Here is a 25,766-nt window from a genome sequence, read left to right as displayed (position 1 = left end):
GGGAGCCCTCACTGCTCTTGTGTCTCACCACTGGAGTGAACATGGAGAGATCCAAGAGACAGCTGCCAGAGCAGGGCTTAGGGAGGTTTATTGATCCAGTTTATTGTTGACACAGAGCATTTCTTAACATCCACCGTGTCCGACAGGCGCCATGCTGTGCTCAGGATCTGCACCAGAGCTTTGTACACATCTCAGCTGTACATATTAACACACAGGGAAGTCAGTCCATCCCACTGCTCCTCCTGGGAGAAGCCAGCCCTCATGCACACTAGTAAAGAGCAGGGTTTATTTACAGTCTGTTTCAATCCCTGACTGCACTGTGAGCGACACACAGCTCTGGGGCTGTTTTCCAGCTCCAGGGGTGCTCAGTGGGTTGCACTGGTACTGCTGGAACATGCCAGGATGCAGCCCCAGCACTGTCTAGTGCAAACCAAGCCTCGCCCCAAGCCCTGGCTCCGGGGCAGAGGGGAGTAAAGAGTGCATGCAGTTTGCCCAGAGGCTTTAGGCAGCCCATTTCAAGTCCTGTGGAGGATGACAGGCCAGCATACCTATTTGATTGAAAGTGAAGTGAATCACCAGGAGTCCTGAGCCTTGCTCACCTGCCTGTAGAGCTGAGTCAGTGGCAGGTGGATGCACTGCTCCCAGTCCCTGCTGGGGCAGCACCCCAGGGCAGGGCTGTGAGCGTGGCCCAGCAGAGCAGCAAGGCACTCGTGTCTCAGAGAAGGTGCCTGGTCCATCTTGCCTAGAAAAGCAGGCCAGGCTGCATTGAAATCCAGTAGTGGAGCATTTCTCTTGCATGGAGTTTTCTGGCATCTCCTCCTGCGACGTGCAAGACCAAGCACAGGAACCAGAACTGCAGCAGTGAGGTGTAATTAAAGCCAGCCCTGTTTTAGCATCACAATCCTCAGAGCAGTGTTGTTGTGAGATGCCATGTGAGTATCTGATCCCCTGCCAGAGCCTGCACCGTGCAGCCTGTGATGGAGGGCTTTGCTGCAGGCTGTTTTAATAGGGTTCGGCTAAACTAGGTCTCAGTATCTGTCTATATGTGGAAATCAGGTTGGGTTTATCCCGTTAATGGTGCTAAAAGCAGAGGCAGCAGGAGGCCGGGTGTGCGGGGCCCGGGCAGCCACACGATGGAGCTGAACCCTCGGCTGAGCTGACAGCAGGGTCCGCAGCAGGTAGCAGGGCGGTTCCTGGGATATCCACGACTCCTCCCAAAGGGAATCTCTGCTGTCCATCATCCCCTGTCGGCATTTCAGCTGCACACACCCGGGAGATGCTCCAAGCAGGGCACGAAACAGGGTGGCCTTGCAATGGGCAGGAGGAGCAGAACATGGTGACAGCCGAGCTGTCACTTGTCTGCCTGGGCTGCTGTCAGTGCCGAGTGCTGCTGGGCTCCCTCAGCTTCCTGGTGGCACCAACCCTCTGTGGGGACATTCTGCCATCAGTCCCTGCCTTCAGTTGGGATCGTGGTGCCAGAGCTGGGCAGTAAATCTGCAGAGCAAGGGCAAGGGAGTCCTTCTCTGCAGGGAGCTCTCCCTGGGACTCAGGAGCTGCTGGTGGTGTCAGCCCTTTGCTGTAGCTGCTTCCCATCCTGAGGCAGGGCTGTAGCCCAGCAGCCAAAAGGCACCTGAGCTAGTGTATGGCACCAGGGGAATTAACTCCTGGCAATGCATCCTGTGTGGAATCCCACTCCTGGGTGCTTGTGCTGCCTTCACCACCCCCAGAGCTGGGCACACTTCTCCAGCCTGATGTGCCAGCACCTCAGGTGGCCACTGCCACAGTGAAGCCCATGCCTGCCTCACATGCTCTCTTCAAAACACAAAGGTATTTCAAGCCTTCTGCCTGTCAGCATAAAATATCCCACAGGGCTGCCAGCCTAGAGGAACAGAGGAGCCTGCCTACAAGTCCTCATGGTGGGAGCATTCCCTTCCCTCCCCCTGCCAGAGGGGACAAAAGAACAGGAAAGCTCCTGAGAAGGATGACACTGGGTATGAGGTGAGGCTGGGCAATGGATCAGGAATGATGCTCCCAGGCAGTGCAGTGGGAGAAGCGTGCACCATCCTTGCATGTCCTTTCTGCTGCAGTGCAGGGGCCAAGTGTCCAAAAGCACATCGAGGGCTGTTGTGGAGTCCTGGTCCTCCCTCTTGCACTCCAGGCTCCCTGAGGTCAGCCTTGACCAGAGCTGTAGCCACAAGCTGCTGCAGGATTCCTGTACCACAAGGACTAGGAGGAAGAGGAGCTGGAACTGATCTTTTTGGCTATTTCAATGTCCGACTTGGCAACCAGAAACCGCAGCTTTTTCCCCCCGGAGCGGATGAGATCCACGGCACTGCAGGGAGCAGCAACAGGGACAGAGGTGAGTTCTGGCAGCCCCTCAGGGCTGGCAGCCCCTCAGGAGCCTGCCCAGTCATGGGCATTCACAAAACACCCCCCCTTTGCCAATCACCTGTGCCTGCTCAGGGCGACAAGCAGGGGCTGTTTCTCTCCTGCCTGTAACTTTGTGGAGGGCTTGGCCTCCAGGTTAGTGGTGCCAGAACAAGAGCAAACAAGCCCAAAGCTGCTCTGTGCTGTGGGCACCTGGGCTCTGCCTCTGAGCTGTCTCATCCCACCACCTTTGAGAGGAAACCTGGGGTGGGATGGGGCTGCAGCAGCTCTGCATCGCTGAGACCCATCTCTGGAGCTCTCATTTATTTCCCATTTATGCTCCCCAGTTGTTGGGGAGGGAAATATGGATTATGCTCCATAATCCCTCTTCCAAACCCACAGCCTTCCCCCCTCTCTGGTGTCTTGTGCAGGTCACTCCTCTCCCTGCAGGTCTCTGGTCCCGCAGCATCCTCAACACTGCAGCGCTGGCAACCCTTGGAGCAAAACAGCCGGAAACCCGGAGCTGACAGTGCTTCCTCCAGTGCTGGTGCCACCCCAGGCCCCGTGCTGAGGTGAGGCTCACCTCTGGTAGTCTGCCCCGATGAGGCTGGTGCCGTTGACAGCCAGGATCCTGTCCCCAATGGAGAGCCTGCCGTCGGCGGCCGCGGGGCTGTCCTCGATCAGGGTGCGGATGTAGATCCCCGGGGAGCACAGAGGGGTGTGCTGTTGGCAGGGGAAGGCAGTGAGCGAAAAAAGGGACACAAAGATTTGTGGTCCCAAAAGACCTAGCTCCCCAGGCAGGGTAACTCTCCCCCAGGGCTCACCACCAAGCCTGATGGGAAGTGGGATCTTGGAGATGCTTGGGAATATGATGGGGATGGTGCTAACAGTAACAGGAAGGAAATAAGCTTTGGTTTTATATCAATTTATACACAGAAAGGAGAGGTGAGGGCAACCTGCTCTTGTTCAATTTAATTAAGAGTAAAGCATCGTTAGCCTGCAGCCATGCTGGGATGGGAGCTCACGCTGTCCCAGGGCTCAGTGATGCTCTGTTTCCTACTGACCAACAGCACAGCTGTGAAAGGCCATTTAAAAGGGTGATCCACCCCACAATGTCAGATTCCTGCTTATGCAAAGGAGGAGCTGTTTTGTCACCCTGTGAGCCTCCCTGCTCCTCTCTGCTTCTCCTGCCACCGCTGAAGGGTGGAGGAAAGACCTTGGCTGAGTCATTTTCTTTCCACAAGAGAGGTGAGCTTGTTTGCTCTCCCCAGCTGCAGGACAGCTGTGGACTTTGCACGCACAGCACAGTGACCTGTAAGTAGAGATCCACTGAGAGATCCCTCTGTGCCTCCTTGTCCCAAGGAGAAGCAGCCTAGCTCCCGTGGGAAGCCATCAGCTTTTCTTGGGGTACAAACCACATCCCACATCCCACTCCAGCTGTGTGAGGGCATCAGCTGAGAACTCACCACGCCATCGATCAGCCCCATCCCCAGCCCGATGGGTCCCCTCTCCAGCTCCACCACGAAGACGTAGCAGAAGTCATCGGTGGCAGAGCTGCGGCTGGAGGACTCCGGCGTGGGGTAGTCATAGGGGGTCGGGGAGCAGCCTGGCAGTGGAGGGAGAGAGAGGCTTAGGGCTCTGGCAGCGCCCCAGCCCAGCCCCACAGCCCCGGGGCAGAGCCAGCTCTCGGTACCTTCAGGGGTGCTGCCTTTGGTGCCGTTCATCCCGTTCCTCCGGGCGTCCTGCAGCCCTTTGCCGGTGCCCTGCGGTGACTCCGGGCTCCCCGAGTCGAAGTTCAGGGGGGTGGTGGGTGGTGTCAGCAGGCAGGAGGGGTCTGGGGGCACCGTGCCACCCTTGGGGACCGGGCTCCTGCCCAGCTGCAGCTGCTGGAGCTTCTCCTGGAGCTGGGGCTCGCCGGCAGGGGGCTCGCAGGGGCAGGCGCTGGTGGCCAGGCAGAGTTTGGGGTTCCCCTGTGGCTCAGCACAGCCCCCCAGGCAGCAAAAATCCTCCTGGACTGCAATGGTGCTGCCTGGGGCGGCCGCCGGGCCCTCGCTCACCTCCAGCACCTCCGGCGTCGGGCATGCCTCTTTCTTAAAGAAGGAGGAAAATGCTGTGGGACCCCTGCGTGTGATTTTCACTCCCCACCTGGCCCCACCACCCTGCTGCTTTCCTGGCTGCCAGATACATCCAAAGCCTTGGCAATTCCGACACTGCCAGGCTTGTCCTGGCTTCCCAGCACAGCTCCCACAGCCCGGTTTGGTGGCCAGGGCTGTGCTGGGGGTGTTTGCAGCCAGCCAGGAGGGGACTCCTGTTCATGTCTCTGTTGGGGGATCCCACTGGAAGGCAACACAAGGGAGCACAGCTCCTCCTGTGCCACAAGGGCTGGGCAATGTGGCCCCAGGGTGACAGGAGGAAGCAGCAGGGCCTGTGAGTGCTGCAGGGAATGGGGACAGGATGGGAGAGGAGAAGGGACACCCTCCACATGGCAGTTGAGCTTAGCACCCACAGCACATATCACTCTCCCTGTGCTTTACAGGCATTAGCTAATTAGCACCTCTGTGCAAGCCTGGCTGCTGGGGACGGGCAGGGTGCAGCTCAGGGAGGACAGGGAACACACAGGGAGAAGGGGAGCACTGCCCACAGACATCTCCCCTCCCTCCCTAATGAGATTGCTGGGAAGAGCCTGTCCTTCCAGCTCAGCTTCCCGTGCCCCCCGTGCTGGGGGATTAGCAGCACTAATCCTTCCAGGAGCTCTCCATGAGGGCACTGCCACAGCTCCAGGCTGCAGGCAAGGGCAGCAAGCCCTTGGCACTGGGTTTGGAGGGGTCTGCAGAGGGACCCAAGACCCTCCTGCCCAGCCAGGAGAGGAACAGCCCCTCTGTGGGGTACAGGCTACCTTTGGGAGTGCTGAGCCTGGCCCCTCGCTGCTGTGGGGGCTCCTGCTCTGCAGGCTCCAGAGGAAGTGGCGGATGTAAAGGAGGTGTCTGTAGATGTTGTCATCCAATGTCTCCACCTCCAGGTCCACCTTGAAGCCCCCACTGGGCAGGATGATGGGTGGGTGGTTGTCAAAGGACTCCAGCACATCATCTGAAAGGCAGAGGGAGGGATGGAGGTTAGCACTGGCTTGGGCTGCACCCCACTGCTGCCTCCCAGCTCTCAGCCATGTGCAGTCTCCCAGCTGGGACCAGGGATTTAGTGAGCTTGAGCCAGCATCATCCCTCACTTGGAACAGCAGAAAAAGCCTCCTGCACTTTGCATCCTTTGCAATATCTGAATTTTGGGGCTGTGGTTATTACCAGTTGCTGAAGGTAGTACAGGACACCAGGAAGGGGAAGGGAATGACCTGTTTGGTTTGTATGTGACTGGAGCAGGCTGAGCAGGACTCACCAGGCTGGAAGGTGGCTGAGCTCTCCTCCTCACTGGGCTGCCATGCTGAGATGCAGCCCACGTCCATCACTGCCTGGCATTGGCTCAGCACCCGGTGCAGCTGCGCGGGGCTCAGCGCTGGGAACTCGGCTCGCAGGGATGGCCAGGTCATCTGTGTGAGGAGACAGCACATGGCAGAGGTGAGAAACTGCTTCCTCTGAGGAGCAGGAGCTTCTAGGGGCACAGGAGGGAGAGGTCAGGCAAGATGGAGAGAACCAGAGAGAGCCATCCTCTCCTGGGTACTGCCCACCACAGACCCTGAGAGAGGGCAGCTGGTGGCAGGTTCAAAAGGGACACATCAGTGTAGGGACCCCCCAGACACTGAGCAGGGGCTCTCCTGCCCATGCCTATCCCACTGCCACGAGCCCTGGGCTGGGATCCCTCACCTGCACCAGCTGGGAGCCGGGCATGGCCAGCAGGTTGGCCACGCTGGCCAGTTTGGAGAAGAACTGCTGGGAGAGCTGCTCGAAGCCGGCGCTGTGCAGCCATTCCAGGAGCAGCCGCACGCTGGCCCGCAGCTTCACCCCCTGAGACCAGTGATAGCAGCCCAGAGAGGAGCCTGAGGAGGCAAAGCACCCATCAGCCATATCAGGGAACAGCCCCCCTGTCCCCCAGCCCCTGCCTCGAGTTAATGTCCCCAACATCCTGTGGCTGCAATTCCTGGTGGTGGCTGGGCCTTGCCTGGCACTAAGAAGGGGGCAGCTGCGTTAATGAGGGCTAATGAGCACCTCAGGCTGCTGTAGTTTATTAATGAGCTGCCCCTATTAACTGCCCTCAGCCTCCTCTGCTCAGGCTCGAAGGGGCAATGGAATGGGATGGGATCCTTGTGGGGTTTAGCCTCTCCTGGGAATGGGAATCCAGGGGCCAGCAGCTGGGTCTGTGCTTGGTCTGCCTGTAGCAATGCTGAGACCTGCCCATCTCCAGCCCCTTCCTGTACCCCTTTAGGTGGCACTGGGATGGATTGGAGGGCATCCCAATAACTCAGTCCCCTATGTGTTGCCCAATTCAAGGAGGACTGACCCTTATCCAGGAGCTGGTTGAAGAGCAGGGTGTTAGAGAAGAAGAAGAGGTAGGCAAACATCTGGGAGGTGATCTCGGGGTGCACTTCGTACTGGTGGAGCAGGTCCAGCACAGCCTGGTAGATGAGCACGACCCTGCGGAGCTCCTCGGGCAGAGGCGGAGTCCCCCGCCAGCCCTCCCGGCACTCACTCTGGAAGGGGTTGCACTCCAGCAGGGCAGGGAGCGACACGTACAGACACTGCAGGGAGAGCAGCAAGGTCACAGCAGACTCAGTTTGCTGGGGTTTTTCTATTTTTGCACGAGCCAAGCCTTTCCTTCAGCTCCTCAAGCCAAGCAAACCCTGCCAGTGCTGTTCCAGCAAGGGGCTGCTCCTGTTCACACCCTGCCTCCGTGGGCTCCAGTGTTGTGCAAAAGTTTTAAAAATTATAAAAATTAACGCAAAATTTTTAAAAATATAAAAATTAATGCAAAATTATAACAATCATAAAATTATCAAAATTATAGAATTATAAATATTATTTAAAGTATAGATATTATAAAATTATTAATATTATAAATGTTATAAAATTATAAATAATATAAAAATATAAATGTTATTGAATTATAAACATTATAAAATTATAAATATTGTAAAAATTGTAAAAAATAATGTTGGTCACTTTTAGCAGTTGCAAGAGATAATGTGTGACGCCAGCTAAAATCTGCAAAACCCGATGTGAACCAGGGCGGCAACCAATCAGCTGGACACGAAGGTGAAAGAAATCAGGATCGATGGGGATGATTTTCCATATTGCTTAAATGGGAGAGCAGTGCCTTGCACTCACTTCTTCCCGGGGAGAGGGAAGGGGAGGAGGGCGCAGGGGAGGAAGGCGCTGCTCGGGAGCGGGAGCAGCCCCGTGTGCCCGGTGCCGGTGGCAGGGAGCCGTTCCTGCACAGGGCAGCCTTTCTGTGCCTCACACTGCCCGCTCTGTTCCCGCTGCCGCCCGGCTCGGGCGGGCCAGGGGCCTCTTTCCATCACTTTCCATCACTTTCCATCACGCTCTGAATCACACCATTATGCCGCGCTGGCCCGAGCCAAGCAGCCCTCCCCGAACACCTCCCCCGAGCCGCTGCACTGCAGACCAGGAAACACGCCGCAGTAATTCAATACTTTCCCTGGGCTGCGACCAAAAAATCGGGGAACTTCAGCCCGAAGGAAAACACCTCAGCGTGGTGCAACTGCCAAGGAGTGAAAGCTTAAAAAAAAAAAACCCTCCCGCACAGCCCTGGGGATGCTGGTGCTGGCCCCGTGTGCCGCTGTACCTTGGAGATGTAGTAGACACACTGCTGGAAGGTGTACATGATCACCTCCTCCAGCACCGTCATCGCCTCCTCGCTGGCCGTGATGGTCGAGGAGAACAGAGACTCCTTGGAGCCTGCAGGGAGGAGAGGAGCACGGGGGAGCAAACCTGCAGCAGCGAGGCCCCCACACTCCCAGGGTGTGGGTTATTAGGATTTCCAGGTTTGTATCATCCCCACGGGATCCCTCAACAGGGCAAAGAGGCTCCTCTGGCCCCGGGGAGCTCCCACCTGCTGTCCCCAGAGCTTCCATCACTGCTGGCAGCTCCTGCCTGGCCTAGGAGCATTTTAACTTTTTGCATAGACCAGAAAGTTTCTGAGGCTGGTTTAATACCTTTCTATCTTTTTTTCCCCTTTTGCTGTCATTAACACAAGCTCACCAGTGAGCAGTTCTGCAGGGCTACCTGCAAATCCAGGGTGAAGAAAGCCCTCAGGGCATTAACCACAAGCTGCTGCTGCAGGTTCTATTCCCTCCTGAGCTTTTCCAAACCCACTCATTCTGTGCAAGCATGGTGGTTAAAGGACCAGAGAGCAGAATGTGTGGGATTCAGCAGGAAAACTCATCATACTCGTGTGTGAACACAACACAACCTGGCTCTGCAGCTGGGCAGCACCAGGGCAGGATGTGAGGCTGCTCCTCCCACAGATTCCCCCAGCCCACAGCACGGAGATGTCCCTGCTGATGAGGATTATGGAGGGTTAATGGAGCATCTCGAGGGCACTGACCAGCACCTGTGAGTGGGGATTAGCAGAGCAGAGCTGCTCTGGCTGGGAAAACAGGCAGGATGCTGCATCCACACTTACCTTTGATGTCCAGCTCTTCCTCCATGCTCTGGATGTAGGTGGGTGATTTCTGCTGGACGAAGTAGAGGATCTCGATGGCATTGGCCATCCAGAAGATGATGTGCTGCAGGTCTGGGAGGAGGTCTGTGATGGTGAAGCGGGACAGGGTGGCAGGGTCCTGGCTGGGGAGACACAGCAGGTGTTACACCTGCTGCTCCTCAGCGTCCCCACTCAGGCTTTTGGGGAGAAAACAGCCAGTTTGGGGCAATGCCAGAGAGCTTTCACATCCCCACACCCCCAAGCCCAGCACTCCCCTTAGAAAGACCCTTTGCAAGGAAAAATTCAGAGGTTTCTGCTCTGTGGGGTGGCAAAGGGGACCCTGTGGGGACCAGGCTGATCAAGGCCACCTGGCCTTTATGGGGTGCCGCTTTTGGGGGAGACTTCCCCTAATACAGATGAACAGCACTAAATATTCATGGCTGAAGAGCAGCCCTTCCCCACAGGTATGTGCTGCTCCTGCCAGCTCTGGACAGTTAAAGCCAGCTCACCTGCCCTGGGTGTTCAAAAATAAAACAAAAAGTATCTGGGTCATTTCTCAATTGCTAAACTGCTTTTTCCTGCTATAGGAAGGGCCTGGGAAGCATCCTTGAAGTTTATCCTAAAGGAGAGCTCACAGCAAGCACCAACAGTTTCTCCAGATACTGCTTTAGAGATGGGATTTCGGACATGGCTGGGAAGACAGCTCCTTGCACCACTGTGATTGTCCCAGAATGGTGCTCCCAGCATTGGGGCACGCTGTGCTACCACCCCTGGATGCACACATGCAATGCCAGCTCCATCTCAGCTCCACTGAGGGGTGTCCAGCCTGAGGAAGGTCAGGCTCACACATAAGGACATTCCTACTGTATCACTCAAGGTTGAAGCCACAAGTGCAAAGCCTTGGCCAGATCATGGATCAGAGAAAACCCCAGAGCTGCTGCAGGTCCTATTCCCTCCTGAGCTTTTCCAAACCCACTCATTCTGTGCAGGCATGTGGTTAAAGGACCAGAGAGCAGAATGTGTGGGATTCAGCAGGAAAACTCATCATGCACCACTGGCTGACAGCCACGGACTGCCCTCACTCATGGAGGAAGAACCAGGTTGAATTCTCCCCGTTTTTTGAGGTAAAACAAGGAGGGTCGCACTTACTGCTGGGATTGCTTTTCAGCCAGCTCCCGCGTCCGCTCCTGGGCAGGGAGAGAAGGGGAAAGCACAGTGAGAACCCGTGGGATGGGGTGGCACCAGCACCACCCCCACCAGCACTCACTGCCACCAGGGACCAGGCTGAGGAGGAGCCCCCAGGGAGGGCTCGAGCAACACCCCCACCCCAAAACACCCCGTCCCACCGCCGACTGACCCACACCGTCCTCTGGATCATTTTGGCCTGCTTTGAGCAGCAGCTGCCCGAAGTCTCCCGGCTCAAAGTTGGTGGCCGAGTGCTGGATGCAGAGGCAGAGCAGGAAGGCAGGGTGTCAGCTTGTGGTCGTCCCCTCCGGGCTCGATCAGGGTCATGATGCGCCGCAGCAGCACATCCTGGGCCGCCGGCTCGAACTCCAGCTGCAGCTTCCTGCGGGGCGTCCTGGGGCCGCCGCCGGGCGACGGGCCCCGCTTTTTGGGGTCCCTGTCCTTCAGCAGGCTGCCGCACGCGCCGCACACGTGGGGAGCCTCGGGGTGCAGGGCCCGCAGCCTCAGCAGGGTCTGTGCTGGCAGCGGCTGCGCCTTCATGGGGTCCTTGTAGAGCAGCAGGTAGTAGAGGCCGAGGGACAGCAGGTCCCCGTGCCGCAGCACCACCGTCCGGGCCACCTCGGAGAAGTTGACGGAGATGCCAGCGCCGGCGATGGGCTCCAGCACCAGCTTCTCCTCCGAGCGGTGCCGGGAGGGTCGGAGCTTCCTGATGGTGCAGTGCAGGGGCAGGATGTCGGGGGCGGACAGGCTGATGCTGGGCTTGCTCGCCTGTGTCCTCTGGCCCACCGTGTGCTGCTCGCGGTTCAGCAGGTACACCAAGCTGTCCTGCCGAGCGAGGAGACGCAGCATGAACCGGGGAGGGGGAGAAGGGACCCTCCTGCTGCCATGCAGTGAGTGCTGCAGCCTCCCGCTGTCCCCAGCTGTCCCCTCACTGTCCCCAGCTGTCCCCTGGGAGGGGACACTGCACTTTTACATTTTGTTTTTTTACTCTCCTCGCTGCCAAGCAGGACAGCAGTGATCCCTGCCTTGGGCATGGCAATAAATGGGCACAATGACTTTGGGCATGCAGTAGATGGGGCTGCTTTGGACAGAAGGAGCCCTCCCTCCACCTCTCCCCCTCATCCCTTCTGCAGCTGCTTTTCCTTCCCACCTTTTCGCCCCAGACTGCAGCGATGCCTGCCCCCCCTGCCCGGGGCGACAGTGGGACAAGAGCATCCACCCCTGGCCCTGCCTTTCCCTGCAGCCTGCCCGCACGCCCCGAGGCAGCTCAGGGGACCAACCCGTGCCTCAGTTTCCCCAGCAGCACTAACGGGATGGCTGCAGTGCCGGTGTCACCCTGCCAAAAACTTGGAACAGCTCGACACTCAGCGGGCACAAAGTAGCCATTAACTGCAAGAGCCGACCCTGTCCTTTGCAGTTCTCCTTGCGCTGTTCTCCTCGCAGCCTCTGATTCCATCTGCCACTGAGGAAGGAGCCGGACCGGGGACGGGGGACGGGGCAGCTCAGCCACCACCGGCAGAACCGGGGCCCCCTCGGGCCGGGGCAGGGATGCTGCTCGGGGATCACCTTGCATCCCTCCGGGCGATTGCAGGGAGTCACGGCTCCTGCCTCCGCGTTCCCCGCACTTGGGGACAGGCCGGGGACAGACTTGAGGACAAGGCTGCAAGTCCCAAGCCCATTTCCTAAAGGATGCTCATCCTCACCACCACCACCACCATCACCTCCCTCGACCCCAGCAGCTCCGGCCATGCAAGCAGCCCCGCTCCCCGGGGCTTGGGGGTGCTGGGAGGGAAGCGGGGGGTGTCGGGGGTGCGCAGGAGGCGGCGCGGTGCTGTGCTTACATGCTGCTGGCTGTAGCCCTGCAGGAGCAGGAGGTGCGGGGACTGGTAGAGGGAGTACCGCATGCTGCTGCTGCTGCTGCTGCTGCTGCTGCCGCCGCTCCGCGCCGCCGCCGGGCTGCCGGGCAGGGTGGAGCAGTGCCGCTGGAGCCGGGCCCCGCCGCCGGCCCCGGCCCCGCTCCCTGCCCGCCGTGCCGGGGTCCCCAGGCTGGTCTCGCTGAGGCTGCGCCGCAGGGCCGGGGGGGGCCCGCGCCGCTCAGCCCCCGCCGCCCGCCGGGCCCCCCGCGCCCGGTGCCGCTGCAGCTTCCGCGCTTGGGCGTTGATGCCTGCGGGGATGGGGATGGGGGGGGACAGAGCGGCGTTCAGCCCCTGCAGCCCCCCCCCCGGAGCACCCCCGCCCCGCCGCAGCACCCCGCGTGTTGCGGGAGGGATGCTGCAGCTCGGAGCGGGGATGGAGCGGCCGGAGCCCTCCCGGCGCTGCGCACCCACCCTGCCCCGGTGTCCCCCGGTCCTTTGCCCTCCCCGAGAGGTGACGCCGAGACACCGGCGCGGAGTTTAGTGTGCTAATGGCACCGCTAAAACGGGGGTGTCCCTGCCCTCCCTGACCCCCAAACCTCACTGAATGGAGAGCAGCCGGTCCATAGTATCCCCCATCCGCCCCGGCCACGCTGCAGGGCTGGGGGGAGAGGGAATCCCTGCTAAAAAGAAATTTCACTCAATCTTTGCTAAAAAGAAAAAAAAAAAAGAGCCTGGATTCGGCTTTCAACCCTTCGGCAGTGGGTAGCCAGCAGCAAGTGGGGCCCGCAGGGACCCCCCCCCAATTCCCCGGAGCATCAGCCAGGCATGGGAGCTGCAGTGGAGCCCGGCTGCAGCAGGAACGAGCCGTAATTAACTTCTCCCAAGCATCAATTCGGGCAGAGCTGTCTGTCCGTGAGACAAACAGGAGCCGGAGTGAATGAATAGGCCGGGCCCAGCTGCAGAAGGAGCCCCTCACACGGCGCCCCCAGAGCCGGGGGGTCCCGCTGGGTCCCTCCGTGCTGCTGGAGCTCTGCAGGAGAAATTGGAAGTTGTGTGTCCGAGGGGTGATGCTCGTACCTCAGCTGGGCAGCCTCCTGGGAGCAGGTCACTGGCATTCGGGGAGGACGAAGAGAGGGGAAAAAAACCCTACAGGATTCGCTTGCAGGAGCAGCAGTGCAGCGTTGTCGGTGCAGCGCCAGAGCCCTGCTCCCGGCTCTGGACAGCGAGGTTTGGGGACAGCCAGCGGGATTTGGGGACGGCAAAGCAGAGAGCCTGGTGCCCAGGGCTGCTTAAAGCGACACTCACAATCTCAGACCCAAAAAAAAAAAATCATCTGCCTTATTTGGTGAGGAATGGGCTGCTGGTTCTGAAATACATTTTTTTGTTTGTTTGTTTTAAATGGAGCGCTCCTTTGCTGGGAAAATCAAAGAGATGGGGACAGGGAGGGGGGGTGGGACAGGGAGAAAATAGCCCCTGCTGTTTACATGCCTTGGGATTAGGGCAAGGCACAGCCAAGCCACCCCAAGCAGTCCCGTGCCCTGTGTCCTTCTTAAAAAGGCAATTGGCCACGGCACAGATGGAACATCCAGGGAGGACAACAAACCCACACAAACCACACTGCTGGGGATGCCAAAGGCCACCCCAAATGTGTCTGCAGGACACCTCAGCTCCCCCCAGGAGGCCTGTCCCCAACCCACATCATGGAAATGGGCCAGAGGATGAAGGACAGCTGGGGCAATGCAGATCCCAGACCAGGCTGAGCGAGCAGGGAGGAGTGGGGCTGGATCCTGGGGAGCAGCTGCTGCTGGAGCTCAGTGGGACAGAGCAGGACTGGGGTCCCACTGCCTGCAGAGACAGGCCCTCACCAGCCCCTTATCGAGGGGAAAGGAAGCTTCTGTATTTATTTTGTGTAGGAAAAAGCTGCTTTTTCACTGCCCCCATCACAGGCTCCCACCAACCCTGGGCTGTGCTGGAAAGATAAACACTGCTCTTTTCCTGAGCATAACAAAGTCCCTCCATAAAACTGGGTTAGGTTTTTTTCATCCTTTGGTACTGGTTTGTCCTCCCAAGCATGTGCAGGTTATCCTACCCAAAACTCAGCCTGGACATCTCCAGGGCAGCGTGACCAGGGCAGAGCCAATGGCTGCTGAATCCACATGGAGACTGGGATGGGAACAGCATGTAAGGATTCAAAGAGCATCCCCAAATATTTCATTCCTCCCTGGATAGCCAGGACTTGGCCTGTAGAAAGGAGGTACTGCTGTCAGGGTGTTAGGCCCTGTTAAAGTTTAGGGCTGGACAAGCTCCAGTGATCTCAGGCCTAGGGGTTAAAAAGGCTTGGGAAAAGGAATGTACCACTGATAGTGGGCATAAAGAATACAGAATTTACAGGCCACAAGGACACTTGGCAGAACTCCCAAGATAAGGAAGAAACTAATGGAAGCAACTCAGCAACTGTGCTGAATCAGCTCTGACTGGGTAAGAGGCAATTCTGGCAGGGGGAGATCCACAACCACCAACCCAAGACAGCACCAGCTCAAAACAAGAGCTCTGTCTCTGTCCCCCCACCCCTTTTCTCTTTCTTTCTCTCTCTCTTCCTCACACTGACTGCTAATAAAATCTGTTATTATTTACTTCAGCATTTGTCTCGTTTGCACCTCAGCTCAGGCAGAGGCATCTCTCACTAATCAGATCCTAAGACAGGGCTGGATCTCATCCTTAGAGAGAGCTGGGCCCCCCTCGGGCAGCATCCACCAGACCCCACCAAGCTGCTGCCTCTAAACCCATCCTGCAACCCAGAGGAAAAACTTATAGTTGTGGTGCCTGGGATCTTGGCTGGGATCTGCCTCTTTTTCAGCTGAGGAAAGAGGTTGGCTTTTCCTGGCTGAGAAATAAATCAACAAATAACTCCACGGGCCCCAGGAAAGAAGAAATGCTTTGAATGTACCCAGGAGGGACTAAGACCAGGCTAGTCCTTCCTAATGTAATTGCTCTGCAGACTCTGCAGGGAATCTTCCCTGGATGCAGTTGTGCTAAGGTATATCAAAGCCAGATCCTCAAAGGCATTTGCCAGAGCATCTTTTAGAATAATAGGCTTAAATCCCAAGTTTCTGGAGCTGCGTGTGCAGTTCAGCCTCCAGCCCCTTGGGAAAGCTCCAGTTAGGACAGGACCTGGTACAAAATGGGGATATTTTGGAAAATGAATGCCACTGAGATGCCAAGGGCTGCACCATCCTCCAGTTTGTGGGTGTTTTCCCTACATCTCCACGACTGTGCTCCCCAAAAGGAGCAGGGCTGGGGGCACAGGGAGAGAGGGGCTGCCTCGTTAGCTGCAGAGAGGCCCTACCTGTGCTGCTAATTAGTGGCATGAGGAGCCAGCACTGCCCTTCCCAGTGGGAAGCAGCTAATAAACTAATTAGGATAATGGGTAACTGAGCAGATAAAAGTCTTAAGCTATTTGCTAAGAGGTCATGGGTGGATGTGGAGCCTTTCCCTCAGCCAGGGATGCACCTGCATGACCCCAGTGGTCCCAGTCCTGCTGCTCCAGCGATGCCCTGTGTGGGGAAGGGCCTGCAGGTATTGCCCTGGAGATGATTTGAGCATTCCTCTGCTTTTCTCTGAGGGAGCTGCAAGCCTGAAGTCCCTTTACTTTTGCACAGATGTCGTGTTTTCCACGCCAGTGCCTCACCACCCTGGGCAGGCAGCTGCTGCTCAGCAAGGGGACCTCTGCCAGCCTGAGCCTGGTGACAAGGGTGACCCTGGTGGAGGGCACTCACGGTCAATACCCCCCACACCAGGAGTTTTGGGTCCTTTTGGGGTGCTGGGTCACAGGCTGCATCACTCACGTTCATTCCTGGCAGTTTGCAGATGAGGTGGGAAAGGGTGGTCCCAACCCCACATCATGCCAGGGTGAGACTGGTGACAGAGCCCCTGGTGCCACCAAGAGAAAGGGCTGCAGGAGTGAGATTTTACCAGGTAAGGCAACCATGGGCTGTGTACTCTGCAGAGCAGACAGCCTGACTGTGGGTGTAGCTTCTGTCTTTGAAGAGCTTGGTCAGCTATGGAAAATGCCCAAAGGTTAAAAAATGGGGAATTTCCACAGCCCCACCCAGGAGTGCTGAAACAAATGAAGTGATAACGAAAGCATAACGGGCTTGTTTCCACATCCAGAGCACAGGCCCCTACCAGGAGCTGCTCCTCCATGGAAATGACCCAAGGGTGCAGCCCCAGGCCTGGTGGGCAGCCCAGACCCTGCTGCTTCCCTGCCTGGGTGGGAGCCTTGCACTCCCACACTCCCAGCCCACCCAGGATCCAGGCCATGGAGGAAAGTTGCTTTGTGCATCCGAGGGGAGGATTTGAGGCTGTGGATGTGACCTTGGGCTGGCAGGGAGCTGCCACATGGCCCTGCCCCCCGAGTGCTGCACCCCTCACTGGGCTCTTGCCCTTCCCTCCATTCAACTGAAGCTGTTTTTAGAGCTGCTGCTTTCCCAAAGTGCTTCACATCTCTCTGATCCTGGCTGCAGGAAGAGCTGAAGAGAAGAACAGAGCATCCACCTCCTTGGCCCAGGCCCTGGCAGGAGCCACCTCTGTGTCTGTGTGCAATGAGCTGGGAGCACCGGTGGCATCCCCTCCCTGAGCAGCCACAGGCTGGGCATGGTGAGCATGGAGGCAGCCCTGTGTCCTCAAGTACCAGGTGAAATCCCAATTGAAAATTGCAGCTGGGCAGGCTCCAGCTGCCTCTGCTTTCCTCCCCGTGTGCCAGGGCTCTTTCCAGCTTTGTTAGGATGGGTGGGAGAGGAGCTGTGTCCCCCCTGGTGTGGGACAGGTTGGACCATCTGTTCTGCTGCTGGTGGGGCAGAAACTTGGCTCTTCTTTGCCAAGCACACAGAGTAATCCTGCATCACCACCAGTTTAGTTCTGACAGTAACCACTCTTCCCTACAGGTGTGAGGAACTGCTGGGGCCCATCCCAGCAAAACGCTGTGGCTGACACCTCTGGGGCCTGGTCAGCAGGTCTGACCCAGCAAGCACATTGTGCAGGTAAAAATCTGATTTTAAACCCTTCTGCCCTCATCCTCACAGGACTTTTATCTGAGGGTGAGAGGAGAAAAGCTTCATTACTGCTGCTGGTTCCTAATGATGCACTTATCTCCTGCCAGCCCTGGCCTCCATCAGGCACCGCTGCAGGGGCTCTCCTGCCCTACATTGCTCTCTCTTCATTAGCTTTTCATTTTCCTTAATTGCTCCTGCAGATTTGCCCGGGGTGTCAGGCCTGGGGGATACCCAGAGGGAGATGGGGGAGCAGGGCAGTGCTCTGCCAGGCACGAAGCTGGGGATGCCACGGTGCTGTTTCACTGATGGGAAGAGGAGGACACGCTGATGCTCTTGCCTGCTGCTCCCCAATCATGGGCAGGGTTTGTCATTAACCCTTAAACTGTCTGGGGTAAATATTTGATGTAGGAGAATGCTGAGTCCTTGCAGCTAAAACGTGCCCAGCCTGCCACTTGCACCAACCCCCGCACCCAAACCACGTGTGAAAGCCTCTGGTGCGGGAAGGCTCCTGGGGCTGCACCCCAACCCCTCTCCCTGCCCCACAGCCAGCTCTGACCTGCAGTGGTGGTGTCCACATCCCTGGCCGCCATCTCCTCCACCTCGGCCCTCCTGCGCAGCTCCAGCCGGCGCGAGAAGCCCTCCCTGGGCTTCCAGAGGTCCTGGATGAGCAGGGGCTTCTCGTGGTCGCCCAGCACCCTCAGCCCCTCGGTCTGCCACTGCTTCTCGGGGCCCTGGAAGCGGCCGATGACGTCGCAGAGCGCGTACTGCGCGGCGCTGAGCTGGCTCAGCCCGTAGCGCTCCAGGGCCTCCTTCACCAGCTCCCGCGCGCCCGAGCTGCCCGTCACCAGCACGCTCTTGTAGTTGGTGCCCGCGCAGATGTTGCCCCCGAAGATTTTCAGGATGCCAGGGGCCGAGAGCTGGGTGGAGAGCTCGGCTGGGTCGTCCTCAGCGGGTGCAGAGGGGGCTGAGCCGCGGTCCTTGTAGCTCAGGGTGCGGTACAGCACCTGCGAGAAGAGCCGGCTCTGGCGCTTCAGCCGGTTCTTGGACGGCGGAGCCATGCTGGAGGATGGCCCATAAAACATGGTGGGGGAGGTCGTCATGAAGCACAGCTGGGCAGGGAAGAGCAAGAAGGGGAAGGTGAGCGGTTTGGAAGGTGGATGTGCAGCGGGGGAGAGCGAGCGGGAGCCACTGTCACCTCCAAGGTGGCAGATCCAGAGAGGTCCATTTCCCTCATGTAACCCAAAACACCAATGGAAGAGCTCAGCCAAGCTCCTTGGCACCAGCACAGTTACCCCTGGATGGATTTGTCCCTGAAAACACAGCCTGGAGAGGCCCCACATTTCTCCATCATGTATATCAAGAGGCCCCTCTTACCCAGAGGAGGAGAGCAGAGCCCAGCGGGACTTGGCGGGGCCCATCCTGGTCAGCAGCCAAGGCATCAGGAGTTACTTTCACTAACGAGTTTATGGAGCAATCCCATTTTTTAGAGGTGAAACAGAAAGCTCAAGTGCAAATTCGCTCACTCTGAGGTCACTGCTAAATGCTTTTGCTCAGCGAGAGGCACAGGGTGAAAATGGGCTCTAATTAGCCTTTCTAAAAATGCCCTGACTCTGGCAAATCTCTTGGCTGTTGCTTGTTTGTGGAGGACGTTCAGGCCCAGGGTGGCATCACTAACAAGGATCACTAACTTCCTTAGCCCAGGGCAGCCCCAAGTGGGCAGTGACTGGAGGAGATGGGCCAAGGCCATGTGGCAGCTCCCAGTGCTCCTCAATCCCCTGGAATGGACCAGGAACCACAAATCACTTCTGGATTTAGGTGGGTAGCCCTCCTGCCTGATGTCACTGTCCCCATCTGCAGATGGCTTTGAAATCCCATCCTGGTTGCGCCAGCACCTGGTGCTTGTGTGGTGCTGGTGACCCACAGCCACACTGTGACCTGCTAGCAGGGTCAGGAAATACAATCTGAGCATTCCTGGCTGGGACAAAACTGGGCTCTCTCTCTCCTCCTAACATGCAGAGACTCCACGCACACACAGAGGAACCCCCAAATGTCCCATCCACAGCTGGATGCAGCAGTTGGGTCACCCAGATGTCCCTGGCTGGGCACAGGTGATGTGCCAGCAGCTTCCACAGCTGCAGCCCCGAGTGGCTGGGGCACAGCCGTGCCTCAGAGCAAACTCAGCACTATCAGCAGGGTGATGCTCGGCCTGGACAGCCTCCAAACCACCATCTAATTCAGGAAAAAAGAGCAGAGAAAAAAGTCCCTGCTGCTAATGGAAGAGGTCACCTTCTAACCCAGAAACCAGCTCCCAGCTGTACGTGGAGGGTTGCTGCAGGATGTGCATCCCCCCATCCCACAGCCAGAGACACAGGGAATGCTGCAGATGGGAAACTGAGGCACCAGGTGCTAAGCATGTGGCTGGGAGCTGTGTAATCCTGCTGCACCCCAAGTCACCCCTTTCCTCTTCCCCAGCCCCACCAGGACTCTGAAAATGCTGGGGTTTGTCCTTGTCCCCAGGCTGCAGGTTCCAAAACTGACTCCTGGAGTGCTGAAGGGCAGGAGTCCCAGCAGGACAGCAGGGCTGAGGACCTTGTGTTTTACACTGCCCCAGAACATCACTGGGCTCAGGTAAGGCTGCTCCTGCTCCCACCTTGCAAGTGGGGAAACTGAGGCAGGGATGGGGCTGGGGCTCTGGCTGCTCCTCCCTCTCCAGCTGAGCCCAGAGCTGCTGCTCCCGCTGGGGACATCCCTGGGGACATCCCTTGATGTCTGCTGTGTGACATCTCCTGGCAGCCCCGACCTGGGGAGCAGGTCAGGGCACTGGCAGACAGTCAGGCTCAGGAACAGCTGCCCCAGGCTCCAGCACGGCCCTGCCAGCCCTCATTAACATTGACCACAAGGAAAACTGCCCCAGAGTCCCTACAGGACCTTGTCATCAAGGATGCAAAAGACAAGGCTTTGTCATCAAATCACTGGTTTCATGGATTTTATCTCCTCCACCCTGAACTGCCCCCCAGCACAAAGGGAAACCTTTTACCATCTGCTGGTGGCAAAATCATTCTTCCAAGCCCACATCACAGAGACACTATCCTTGCTTCTTGCAGGTCCCTGGTTTTGAATGTGTTATTTATAGCACAGCTATTTTTTTACTCTTTCTATAAAATGCAGCTCCTACAGAGGTCAGGGGCAAAGACTTTTCACCAGGTAAAAATCAGAAGCCTGGATCAGGAGGTGGTGTCACCCCAATTTTCAGCATCTAGAGCAGCACAGGCGTGATTTTACCAGGCACCAGCCTGGGTGACCTGAGAAATCACATTCTCCTGGAGACAGCAGGACACACCCGGCCTTAATCCCCCTGAGGACTCTAATGGGCAGGATAAGATGATAATGGAAGGGGCTCCTCCCACATCCGTGCGCTCAGGCACGCTGGACACAGGCATCTCCTCCAGGAGGAAATCTCTGGTGCAAGGGGGAAATCTCTGGTGCAAGGGGGAAATCTCTGGTGCAAGGGGAAATCTCTGGTGCAAGGGGAAATCTCTGGTGCAAGGGGAAGTCTCTGGTACGTGCAATCCCCCTGAGCCCCGCTGCAGGACCCAGGATGCTCCAGCTGCCCCCAGCTGCCCCAGGACAAGCCAGCAAGAGTGTCACACCTTCCAGCAGCTCCTGGACATCTCCAGCCCAGCTGAGCCCTCTTCTCACTGCAGGCCCATTCCCTGGAAGGACACAGGCCTGCAGCATGATCCAGACTTTCCCAAGTCCCTTTCTCCAGCCTCAGTGACGCTCTCTCTCTAACGGGTACACACCTATTAGTCAAAAGCCTGGGATTGCCTCCTAGTGAGATCCTTCACCTCTTCCCAGCAGTGCCTGACCACACCAAAACCAGCTATTTTCCACAGCCAGCTCTGTGTGAGCTCTGCAGAGCTGTGACAAATGCCCACGGTATTCACGTGGCCACCACGTGTCCTTCCACCACCGCGCCTGACTCTGCAGCCACCACCGGGGACTTTCCTGCAGGCCTGAGGTTCCTGCTCCCAGAACGGGTGAGCAGCTCCTTCCCAGGGCCCCCAGCCAGCACTCAGGCCCTACCTTGCCATCCTTCTCACGTGCCTTTTTCCCTTCCATTCATCCTCCTTCTCAAAACAATCTTTGCCCTTCGTTGTGCACCATCCTGGGCAGGCGTCTGTCACGTTTCTGAGAGAGGAAGAGGAGGAGAGGTCCTGGGCTGCTCATGGACGTCAGCTGCTCGCAGTGTGGTGGGTTTGGAAGGCTCAGAGGTTCTGCAACACGGTCCTGATGTTTGAATGTGGGATTCTGAACCACATCTATAACCAACAGCACCTATCCCATCACACGGGAGACCAGGAGAGAACAGCAGGGGAAAGGAAAGGAAAGGAGAGGAAGCAGGAGGAAAAAAAGGAAAGGAGAAGGGGAGGAGACGGAACCAGCACAGCCCTGTGACCTTCATCTCTTTCTCCTAAGCACACGTGTCCCCAAGGATGCCAGGCTGGGGATGCCCTGACCCACAGCAAGCCCTGGGGCAGTTCCTTCCCCCAGCAGCCCCAGCTTGCTGGGATGCTCACTGAGATCTGTCCTCCTGAATCTCAGTCTGGTTTGCTGGACATCAAGAAGAGCCACCAAGCACTGTCCCCTCACCTTCCCACCGCAGATCTGCAAGAACACAGCCACTGCTGGCCAGAGACAGAGCTGAAAGAGGCACCTGCCAAGTGCCACCAGGGATTTCATGGGTGCTCCTCAGGGAGAGCCATCAGGGCACAAGAGCTACTCCTTTCCATGGCTCCACAATGATTAAAGATAAATGCATCATTCTCTAATTAAATCACCTCATCAGGGCCTTGGTGTGGTTCCATCCAGTCCCTCTTGCTGGCCCAGCCTGGGGGCTGTGGGAGAAACTCTGCAGGTTGTGATGCAAAAGGCAAAGAGGTGCTGCCCCCACCTCTGCTGCCCCACGTTTCTTCCAATGATTTACTCCTCCTGGTAAAATATTTATGCCTTATTTCCAATGTGCCTGCCCTCAGCTGCCAGATATTGATTCTTGCCATCTTTTCTCTGCTCAATTAATGAGATTTTGGCTACCATGTATTTTCTCCTCTGTGAGAGTATTTAGATGCTTTTGCCAAGCCCTCCTCTTTCCTCTTTGATTTATGAGTGGACTCACTGGATGGCCTCCTCCTCTCCACCTGTAAGACCCTTTCTGCAGCCCCTTAGTCCCTTCCCCGTCAGACTCCACATCTCCTCTGCTGAGAAGGAAAATTTGGATTTGGCTGCCATAAGCCCAAATTTGGTTCTGACCAGAAATGCAAATAACTGCTATTTATTTTGTTCCCCAGAGCCAAATTTCACATTATCCTGAAAATTTTCAATTCTCCAGTGCAGAAATGGGGACAGACAGACAGCCACCCCCCAAACTGCTGCCCCTGTGCTGCCTCTCCCAGCATCTGCAAGCAGCTCCAGTTGAAAATTTACCATCCAGATTAGGGACAGGAAACCACGTCCAGCCACAGTTATTATTTTTGGGTGTAAGAGATTTCCATGTTCCATTCTGCTCCAGTGAGGATGCCTTTCTCTCACTCAGCTTACCACCCGGATTTGTACAAACCATTAACACTCAGCTGCCCTGGGTCAGATCCAGGTTTTTCCAGAAATCATTTCCATCTCCTTTCTTCCAGATTAGTGATAAAAACACCAAGTCCATGTTACCAGCTAGCAGTGCCCAGCAGTGATAATCTCCCTGATAACTGCCTTGGAAATGGATCACGTTTATTTAATACCAGCTTTCTTGACACTGTGCAATGTCAGCTCTAAATACTGGACTGGATTGACTTTTTTAATACTGGAAAGTGCAGATTTTTACAAGAATATCACCTCCCATAACTCAACTGCTTCTCAGAAGTGTATTACAGCCAGAGAGTCACCTCTCATGTTGGAGAATGAAATCATTTCTTGCCAGGAGTTATTTTCCATACAGCCACGTTGGATGGCAGGAATTTATTCCTGGTGTTGATGTCTTTAATCAATTGAAGCCCGAGCCAGATTTCTCCCTCTTCTCCCTGGAGGGATGCTATCAAGCCAATCAACCTGTAGCTACCAGGTCATCTTATTCCCTTTTGGGAAGAGCAACAACACCATTAAAACACTTTTTAATCATCTGGAATTTCCCTGGGGGTTAACCCGGCACATGGATGGGTGGTGAGATTTCAGCTATAACCACCCCAGAATAGGAACCAGAAAAGCTGTTTCTTCACGTCTTTGTTTGAAATTTTTCTTTTATTTTCTTTTTCTGCCTTTTCTTTCTTCTTTTTTTTTTTTTTTTAATGGACACCACTGGAGAGTGGCAGCCCCGGACTAACGGCAGCGACCGCAGCCTGGATGCTGCGAGTGGAGGGAGAGGCCGGCGCTGCAATGTGGAACAAATTACAACTCGGAGAGCAAAGGAAATGAGAACGCCCTGGTGGCTTTGACGTGCTCTCCTCGGCTCCAGATCCTGCCCCTCTGCAGATCCCATCCCCTCAGCCAGGGCAAAGCCCGAACCCCTCGGCTCTGACCGGAGCCCCCGCTCCCTTCCTTTCGCTCCAGAGCCCGGCCTTTCCTTGTGTGAGTTTTATCCACCTAATCTAGGGGCGGACCGGAGGCTGATGATGTCCGTGGCTCTCTCGGTGCCGTCTTTAGCCGGATCAGGGCGGGTAAACTCCTTACCACGTTATTATTAGCAGCAGGCACCCTGCAGTAGCCCGCACCCCGCGGCCCCGGGACTGCTCAAACAGGATGGAAAAGCAGCCCCAAAAACACCAACAGCCTGTCCCAAAGGCATCGCTCCACAAACACTGTAACAGTCTGGGACCTGATTTCACAAGGACAACAGGGGTCCTTTTAGCAGGTTTTCTTTTCTTGGTGGTTTTTTTCCCCCTGTAATTATTTTGCAGGGTCTTTTGAGCCGCCAACGTGCCCCAGCTCTCCGGTAATGCAGCAGTGCAAATGCCAGCCCTCTGCCCGGGCAGCTCTATTCACACACCCCAGAAACCCTGCACAAAAAGCATTTGCTTTCTGCTGCCTCCCGAGCTCCACAGTCTCCGTAGGCTGCCTAATTATAAGACCTTAGCAATAATATTTTTTTTTTCCAGCGATAATTAACTGGTCCTGGAGAGAGCTGAAAATAAGCACTTCCCAAGCAAGTAGCAAACTCCCCTGAGTTTTCTCTGCTAAAGTTACAACTCAGCATGAAACTGCTCCAGCCTCACAGGGACACAGATCATCTCAGCACCTCCCTGCCATGGCCTGGGATGCCACCACAGTCGCAGGCAGCTGAATGCAGGTGACACGGCTGGTATGGCATAGCAGCGGGATCCCAAGGGTTGTGCAAATGGACAAGGATCCCGAGGGGCATGCAACGGGGAGGAGGATCCCGAGGGGTATGGAATGGGGAGAGGGATCCCAGGGAGCTTGCAAGGGGCAGAGGAATCTCGAGGGGGATGCGAATGGGAGAAGGATCTGGGGAGACAGATCCTGAGGGATACGGAATGGGGACACGCATTCTAAGGAGAGTTCCGTGGGGAGAAGGAGCCCAAGGGGGATGGAACGGGGATGATCCCAAGGGATGTGCGATGGGACACGGACCCGCAGGGACCCGCGGTGCGGGGAGGGCTCCCTGTGTGCCCGGCCATGGGACAGGGACCCTCGGGCGCTGCGGTTCCCGGCACAGCCCTCCCGCCGGCCGTGCCCGGTGCGGTTCCGCGGGCAGCGCGGGTCTCCCACGGCAACCGGACAAGCCCCGAGCTCCTCCCGCCTCCGCTTCCCAGGGGACGAGAAACAAACGCTGCCGCCCGGTGCAGCGGGGACGCAACAGCGGGGATCTGCCCCCCCCCCCAAGACCGGGGGTCCCTGGGGTAGGGTCCGCCCTCGCCCCCCGCGCCCCGCGGCCCCGGTACTCACCGTCGGAGCGGGGCAGGCTCGGCGCGACCCCGGCGGCGGCAGCGCCCGGAGCCGCCCGGAGCCGCCGGGGCTGCGCGGGGACCTCGGGCCGGTCCCGTCCCGCCGGGGCGGAGCGAGCGCGGCTGCGGCGCCCCCCCGCGGCCGCCACCGGAACTGCCCGCAGCCACCGCGACGGGAGCGGAGGGTCGGGATCTGGGGAGGGGTCGGGATTTGGGGAGGGGTCGGGATCTGGGGAAGGGTCGGGATTTGGGGAGGGGTCGGGATTTGGGGAAGGGTCTGTGCTGGGAACGGGTCGAGATGAGGGAGGGGTCTGTACTGGGAAAGGGTCAGGATAAGGGAAGGGTCTGTGGGAAAGGGTTGCGATTTAGGAAGGGTCAGGATTTGGGAAGGGTCGGCCCTGGGAAAGGGTCAGGTTGTAGAAAGGGTTGGCACTGGGAAAGGGCTGGGATGTGGGAAAGGGGTTCTGCCCCCCTCTGCCCCCCTCTCTGAGACCCCACCTGGGGCACTGCATGCAGCACTGGGTCTGCAGCACAGACAGACGTGGAGCTATTGGAGTGAGGCTGCAAAGATGCTCCAAGGGCTGGAGCACCTCTCCTATGGAGCCAGGCTAGGAGAGCTGGGGATGATCAAGATGGAGGAGAGAAGGCCCCAGGGAGACCTTAGAGCCCCTTCCATTGCCTAAAGGGGCTCCAAAAATGATGGAGAGGGACTTTGGGCATGGAGTGACAGGACAAGGGGGAATGGATTCCCACTG

General features: G+C 57.2%; 1 protein-coding gene across 1 annotated transcript; it reads right to left on the bottom strand.

Moving 5' to 3' along the window:
• Positions 1–68: 68 nt before the first annotated feature.
• Positions 69–25,089, bottom strand: RADIL (Rap associating with DIL domain). The gene is given in 17 exon segments (XM_036392322.1): positions 69–2,332; positions 2,951–3,090; positions 3,834–3,973; positions 4,061–4,457; positions 5,264–5,454; positions 5,755–5,905; positions 6,180–6,352; positions 6,814–7,051; positions 8,116–8,228; positions 8,956–9,116; positions 10,123–10,160; positions 10,331–10,357; positions 10,359–10,442; positions 10,444–10,983; positions 12,000–12,322; positions 17,622–18,174; positions 25,013–25,089. Coding segments are annotated over 16 exon segments (3,366 nt in total). The 5' UTR covers positions 18,166–18,174; positions 25,013–25,089; the 3' UTR covers positions 69–2,226.
• Positions 25,090–25,766: the final 677 nt, after the last annotated feature.

Source organism: Molothrus ater, chromosome 16 (assembly GCF_012460135.2).
Source record: "Molothrus ater isolate BHLD 08-10-18 breed brown headed cowbird chromosome 16, BPBGC_Mater_1.1, whole genome shotgun sequence".
Lineage (NCBI taxonomy): Eukaryota > Metazoa > Chordata > Aves > Passeriformes > Icteridae > Molothrus > Molothrus ater.
The sequence above is the reverse complement of the archived record's forward strand: the minus strand, read 5'-3'. Positions and strand labels throughout refer to the sequence as shown.